Below are 7268 nucleotides of genomic sequence, written 5' to 3'. Positions count from 1 at the left end.
GAGAGGCTTCACCAGGGACAGAGTGGGGAGCAGAACAGGCAGATCTACGAAGTCCACTGCTGAGGGGAGCAGCGGGCGGGTCAGGAGAGGTCTGCCACGCCATGTGGTCACCTCCGGGGCAGGCGGGGATGGAACTCATGCGGAATTGGCTTAAGCTTCTTAGTGCTGCTCTGTAACCCGCTGCGCCCCCAGGGAGGGCCCCACTGAGCTTTTTTAGCCAATAAGAGACTTGGGGGGGTCCAAGCCGATGGGCCTGCTGGCTGCCGGGGCCTGCCCCTCTCTGCCCGCTCCCGCCCCCCACCCCGGTGGCAGCTCCAGCCCACTCTCCCGCAGACGGCGAGGGCATCGACCTGTTCGCCGTGGCTGTTCACGAGTTCGGCCACAGCCTGGGCCTGGGCCACTCCTCGGCACCGGACTCCATCATGAGGCCCTTCTACCAGGGCCGGGTGGGCCCACCCCACCAGTACCGCCTGTCCCAGGATGACCGCCAGGGCCTGCAGCAGCTCTATGGTACAGGGCCGGGGGCTGGCTTGGGGGCTGCCCAGGCTCCCCAGCAGGGCCTGGAAGCCCAGCTCTGCCGCTCTGTGCCCGCAGGGAGAGTGCCCCACCCCCGGGGGGGCCTGCCCACCAGGAAACCTCTGAGTCCTCCCGCACCACCACCTCAGCACCCCGACAGGTGAGCCCCTCCCCCTGGCTCTCCCCGCTCCGCCTGCGGGGCTGGGGCGCCCTAGGCCCCTCCTCGGCTCACCGCCTCGCCCCCAGCCCCTCCAGCCCCCTCCCGGATCGGTGTGACGGCCACTTCGACGCCATCGCCAACATCCGCGGGGAGACCTTCTTCTTCAAAGGCGAGTCTGAGCCGCTGGCCCCTGTGGAGACTTCCTGCCTCCCTGACCCCCTGTGGACGATTTCCTGCCCACCTCCACCGCAGGGCCCGGGGGCTTCCTAGGATGAAGGGCTTAAGAGGGGGTGGGAAGGACGTCCCGGCCATCCCTGGCCACCGGCGTGCCTTCCAGCTGGGGCCTGCCCCGCACCGGCCTCGGGGTGGGGAGACCGCGCCCACCTGGCCCCCCTCTCGCCCTTCCTGCACGCAGGCCCCTGGTTCTGGCGCCTGCGGCCCACGGGACAGCTGATGTCGCCGCAGCCCGCGCGGCTGCACCGCTTCTGGGAGGGGCTGCCGGCCGGCGTGAAGGCGATCCAGGCGGCCTACGCGCGCAGCACCGACGGCCGGATCCTCCTCTTCAGCGGTGAGCGGGCGGGTGGGCGCGCGGGCGGGCGGGGTCTCACGGGCGCCTCACGGGCGCCTCCCGCAGGCCCCCAGTTCTGGGTGTTCCGGGACCGGCAGCTGGAGGGCGCCGCGCGGCCGATCTCCGACCTGGGGCTGCCCGCGGGGGAGCCGGTGGACGCCGTGTTCTCGTGGCCGCAGGACGGCAGGACCTACTTGATCCGCGGCCGGCGGTACTGGCGCTACGACGAGGCGGCGGCGCGCCCCGACCCCGGCTACCCCCGCGACCTGAGCCTCTGGGTGGGGGCGCCGGCCGCCCCCGACGACGTGACCGTTAGCAACACAGGTGGGCGCGCGCGGTCCTGGCGCCCGGCGGGGTGGGCGCGCGGGGCCCCGTCTGGCCGCCCCTGACCGCCGCCCCTCCCGCAGGTGACATCTACTTCTTCAAGGGCGCCCACTACTGGCACTTCCCCAAGGGCAGCGTGGAGGCCGACCCCGGCTATCCGCAGCCCATGGGCCCCATGTGGCTAGACTGCCCCGCCCCCAGCGGCGGCCCTCCAACCTTGGGTCCCCGAAAAGCGCCCCACCAGCCCGGGCCCTGCAACTGCCGGTGCGAGATCAATCAGGCCGCGGGGTGGCCATCGGGGCTCCCCTCGCTGCCCCTTCTGCCTCTGCTGCTGGGGGCCCTGGCCTCCCTCTGAGGGCGGCCCGGAGGGAGGGCAGCCAGGAGCCCAGTGGACAGGCGCTGGGGCCTGGCCTGTCCGTTCCGGGAAACGCCGGCGTTTCCAGACAGCGGCGCCCACAGCCCCTCCCCTGCAGCCGCTGCCTGAGTCTGCCCGGAAACCCCAGCCCCGCTGCAGCACTGCGCTGAGATTTCTAGAAATTTCCACCGCCACCACATGGAGGGGACCTGGGCCCAGCCCCAGTCCCAGTCGCCTGCTCCTCAGCCTGGCAGACATCAGAAGCCTCAATGGCGGTCTGTAGACCCCGCGGGACCCCTCTCCACTCCACGGGACACCCTCCCACCCCAAGGGGCCCCCGGGGACCCCCCACTGGAGTATCCGTGCTTGCCCCAGAGGCCCGCACCCATGAACACCCGGCTGGGGGGAGACGCCCCTCTCAGTCCCAGCCCACCACCCCTCAGCACAGCTGGGTGAAGAGTGGGTGCACCCTGGGGCCCCTGGCCCCCCCACCCCCCGATTCAGGATCTAAACCAGTGCCTCAGGAATTACGCTTCTGGAATATTCCACATCAGAATGGTCCAGGGACCTTAGGCTGCAGGCCCCAAGCCCTCACCCTATTTCTGACTGGGGTTGCAGTCAGGAGTCTGCACTGGACACACTCAGGGATCCCTGATGGCCAGCTGCTCCTCCTCTTCTGTCTCCCCGATGACCTACCTCTTCAGTCTCCGCAGAGACGAGTGACGGCCGTGGCCAAGAGGGGTGAAGTCACGCAGCGGCCACCTCCTGGGGGGCGCCCAGCCACAGGCCCGCGGTGCTGCAGGGGCGGGATCGGGGACCAGCCCCCGCGGCGGCAGCAGGATGGACAGCCGGGCGTCCGTCCGGCTCCTCTCGCAGCGAGTGTCCAGCGAGGCCCCGTGGCCGGCGGCGAGGACTGTGACGCGCCTAAACTGGAGTCCAGAATGGGGGGGCGCGAGTGGAGGGGGCAGAGAAGAGCCGCGTGCTGGGGCCGAGGTGTCCGAGGGACCCGTGGTGCTCTGGTGTGGCCTTGTTAGATACAGCTGGTCCGAGTCTGCGGCCATTAAGGACCGTGACTGGGATGGCCTCACAGTGTGCGGGGTGATTCACTCATTGCTTTTAAAAATGATGAAGTTTCATATCAGAGTCTGAGTCTTGCTTGCTTCAAAGGACGTGAGCAGCGAAATGGAAAGACCCCGGGGCTGGGCAGGGGCAGGCCGGCTGGGCCGGGTCCGCGCAGCCCACGTATATAGGTATTTCAGATCTTTCTGAAAAGATTGATTTACTTATGCAACAAGAGCTGGGGCTCAGGCCACAGTGGAGGGTGAGAGGACACCCCAGAGACACAGGGGGAGCAGAACAGGCAGATCCACGGAGACACACTGGTGAGGGGCAGTGGGGAGCAGGAGGGGTCTGCTGGGCCCCGGGGTCCCTCCCTGGCCGGGGATGGACTCGTGCTGCAGTGGGGGTGCACAGTTTCCTAGTGCTGTGCCCCCAGGGAGGCCCAGATAGCCCGAGTTAAAAGTGCACATGAAGGTCCCTCCCTGGTGGCGTTAGGAAGCTCTCCGCAGCCCCTGCAGCCCGAGTTTGACCCTCATCCGGGAGGTCCAGGGCGCAGCAGACCTCTCCTGTCTCCCCACTGCTCCCCTCAGCAGTGTATTTGGTCAGTGTGCCTGTCGTGCTCCCCACTCTGTCTCGGGTGAAGCCTCTCACTGCCCTGCACCTCTGGCCTGCACCCCAGTTCTGTGTGCACAAATAGATAAATACACCTTTAAAAACAAGTGCACATGAGGCGAGGGCACATTCTCCCAGGAAGACCCACGAACAGTGCAAACAGGAAACCTCGGAACCCTGAGCCCAGGCGGCGCCCCAACCCCCCCGGGTCCCCGCCGAGACAGACAGGGGCATAGTCAGAGCAGGGCTCCAGCCCGCGACAGACTCGCTGTACACTGAGGAAGCTGTTGTAACAAGCGCAGGGTTGAATCTGCTTCAGTCCAGTGCCCTTCGGTGTTGGATGGGGCGTTGGAAGGCCTTTGGGCCCGGGGTGCCTGCCCGGTGCCCTCTGTGAGCAGGAGGCAAGCTGAGGGTCCCTCTCCTCCTTTCTACCGCCGCCCGCAGAGGCAGAGGGCGGTGGCCCCCAGCTCCTGCCACAACCGAGCAGCTTTGCAGGCCTCAGCTGGCAGGGTGGGGCTTTGCTGGAGCAGGGGCGTCGCCTTCTCAGTGCCCGGGAGGGCGTGGAGAAGCGGGAACTTTGATCCTGGGCTGCTGGGAGGTCAAGCCAAGCCGTGTTCCCGTCACGCTGGAAAACAGAATCTGGCCGTCCTTAGAAGGCAAACACATGGTCACGGCCAAGGTGTGGCAAGTCAGTGGGCACCTGAGAGGGACACAGGAAATTTGGGTAATCTCTGCGGGCGAAGAGCAGCAGCGGAAGGGGGAGGTTCCCCCAGCGCCAGCCCGCCAGCGTGGGGGTGGGGTGGGGGGGGTGGCTGGGCAGCAGCCACCTTGACAGGAGGGGCCAGCAGAGGGCGCTCTAAGCACAGGGAGTGGAGGTGCTGCCTGGGCCCCCTGGGGGCTGGGGGGAGCTGGCTAAGGCTTACAGGGTCCCTTCTGAAGCGCTGATGGTGTTCTGAGGGTCTCCGCCACGTGGACACTTCTGTCCACCAGTGACTACTGCGAGTCAAGTCTCACCGCCCGGCAGGAGCTCAGAGTTCCTGAGTCCGGCCCTTGTGGTCACCGGGAGCAGCCGCTTGTGGCCTGGGCCAGGGGCAGGCTCTGGGGAGGTCACCTGAGAAGGTGACCGTCGCTGCAGGCAGGAGCAGCTCCCCTGCCCCTACCCGAAGCGCAGAGGCTCAGGAGGGCTCAGGCCCCTGGTGCGAGAGCAGGTTCAGATCTGAGTGGCCCCAGGGGCTCCCAGGAGCCGCTGCCCTACGAGCGAGCGGTGTCTGTCCCTCCGGGAAGCACACGGTGGACTTGACCTTTGCTGGATGAGTCACTCAATCGGGGAGCCCAACCCCCTCAGCCTGCTCCCTAATAAGCCCTCCCTCGCCCCCAAGTGGGGTGCAAGTGGGGTGGGGCTCAGAGGCCCCTTCCTGTGCTCACAGATCCCACCCCAGTTCGGGGGGCCAGGCCTGCCTCCCCCAGGCCTCCAGACCCTGGTCTTCTCTCCTGGGCCCCCCAGGGTATTGCCTCCCCAAGGCGCCCCAACCCCCAGGCCCTGGGGGGCGGCTCCACCCTCCAGGCCTCCTGCCGCCCCTCTGACACCCAGGAAGCCCAGCGGGGGTGTGCAGAGCCACCCACTCCGGTCTGGAGGAGTGGGCCGGGCTGTGCACCTCACGCCTGTCCTCACAACTGTCCCTCCCTGGCGCGACCGGACCCGGGCAGCCTTGTGTTGCTCCAAGGTGAGCTGGGGGTTCAGGGCCCTGGCTCCCTCCTCCCGCGTGTCCCCCACATAGGACGGCCGCCCACACAGGCCCCGGGCTGTCCTGCCCCTTTTCCCGGCCGTGGGGCCGCCGCAGGCCGAGGGTGGCTGCTCCCAGCACACGCACAGCCAGGCCAGGCTCAGGCCAGATCCCGACGGCCAGCAGCCCCGACTCCTGCGGCCCAGCCGCCGGCTGCAGCAAGGCCGGGCCTTGCTGTCTGTGGGCCTCCCACGGCAGGCTCGGCCCGGGGAGCACAGCCCCGTGCGCCCTTGTCCCACGGGAATCCGTCCCCCAGTGCGCCAGGAAGTTCGGTGCGGAGACCAGGCCTGTGGCCCAGACAGTGGAGACCCCCATCTGGAGACTGAGCCGAGGCCCGAGCCTGATTATTATTATTATTGTTATTATTAAAGATTTATTCATACAGAACGGGGGCACAGCCCAGAGGTGCAGGGTGGTGAGAGGCTTCACCGAGACAGAGTGGGGAGCAGGACAGGCAGGTGGCCCTCTTCTGTCTCCCTGAGAAGCTTCCCCCAGCCCAGCTCCTGATCCCTCTTTTCTTTAAAGATTTACTTATTTATGCACACAGAGCTGGGGTACAGGCCAGAGGTGCGGGGAAGTGGGAGGACTCCCCAGACAAGTGGGCTTAGTACTAAATGCCCACTAAAATGCCCGCTGAGGGGCAGTGGGGAGACAGGAGGGGCCTGCCGCGCCCTGGGGGCCCTGCAGTGCCTTGGTAGCGGACCCAACCCCTGTACCCAGGGAGGCCCCTGCCGTCCTCTCTGCAGCCCCTGGCCCCAGCGTCCCCGCCCTCCCAGGCCCCGACAGGCTCCTGTCCTGCATCCTGGGCTCAGGGCCGCCCCACCGGATCCTGCCCTTCATGCTGTGCCCAGCGCCTCACTGCAGCCACCCCGGGGCACCCACCTTTGAACCCTCCCCCAGACGCGCAGGCCCCATGTCAGTGCTCCTCTTGTCTTTTCCTTCCAGAAGCCCCTGGCCCGGTGTTGGCCCGGTGTTGCCCCACCCGCCCCTTGGGGCACCACACAACCTGGACGTGTCCCCTCTCGCTGCTGCTCCCCACCAGGTCCACCCAGCAGCCAAGGCCCGAGTGGTGTTGGGCCGCAGCAGCAACTGCAGCCCTGGCATGACCCCGGGGCCGGGCTGCTGCAGCCCCCTCCTGGAAAGCTCCCCAGCAGCCGCCCAGCGCCTGCCCCGTGGTGCCCTCCCCGGCCCTTCTCCCACAGCCCAGCCCCCCAGGCGCCCCGCCCCAGCAGGCTGAGGGGCTCTCCTTGGACTGGCCTCCCCGAACCCAGCCTGGGTGCTTTCCTTCTCCTGCTTCCCGCACCGAGGCCCTTCCCGCGAGCCTCCTCCCTGCAGGGGCTGCCACCTCACACGGGGGCGCCTTGAGGGACAGCGGCGGGCTGCCCTGCTCTCCCGGGATTTGGGGGTCTGCGGGAGGCCAGCAGGGAGATGGGCAAGTGCCCAGGCCACGCTGGGTCAGAGGATGACAGCTTAGGGGCCCCCAACTGTTACTGACTTGGTGAAGTGGCCACTGTGTAGGGCCCCGCTGGCCACCCCAGTCCCACACCCCCCAGGCCGAGGTTGGGGTCCGCGCAGGGCAGGCCACAGCAGAGCTCCTGGCCCAGCACCCGCATCCCCCCACAGAGGCGGTGGCAGTGACCCCCCGTCCTGCACCTTGCCAGGCAGTGGGGTCTCCCTGACCTTGCTTTCCAAGGGGCTGGGGTGGGGTGAGAGAGCAGGGCGCAGCCCCTGGGCCCCGGGGCGAACTCCAGTCAGAACATCCAGAGGGGCGGCGGTCAAGAGGGGCCTTTTACTGCAGGGATCTGGCGAGACATTTCCGAGGCCAGGACGAGCGGCGCCGGGAAGGCGGGCCCCTGGCGCCGGGCGCGGGCAGGGTGCGGGGGCGTGGGC

General features: G+C 68.1%; 1 protein-coding gene across 1 annotated transcript in view; it reads left to right on the top strand.

Annotated features, from left to right (window-relative positions):
* The window catches only part of MMP25 (matrix metallopeptidase 25), an 8363-nt gene extending 5319 nt beyond the window's left edge, over positions 1-3044 (top strand). Inside the window, exons 5-10 of the mRNA XM_004691801.2 lie at positions 334-510; positions 595-676; positions 763-845; positions 1092-1244; positions 1311-1568; positions 1652-3044. Coding sequence (XP_004691858.1) covers positions 334-510; positions 595-676; positions 763-845; positions 1092-1244; positions 1311-1568; positions 1652-1923 — 1025 coding nt within the window. The 3' untranslated portion in view covers positions 1924-3044. The remainder of the gene's footprint in view (positions 1-333; positions 511-594; positions 677-762; positions 846-1091; positions 1245-1310; positions 1569-1651) is intronic.
* The last annotated feature ends 4224 nt before the right edge of the window (positions 3045-7268 follow it).

Source organism: Condylura cristata, unplaced genomic scaffold, assembly GCF_000260355.1.
Source record: "Condylura cristata isolate star-nosed mole 26May11 unplaced genomic scaffold, ConCri1.0 scaffold00032, whole genome shotgun sequence".
In the NCBI taxonomy this organism is placed as follows: Eukaryota; Metazoa; Chordata; class Mammalia; order Eulipotyphla; family Talpidae; genus Condylura; species Condylura cristata.
This window is presented reverse-complemented; position numbering and strand designations above follow the sequence as displayed.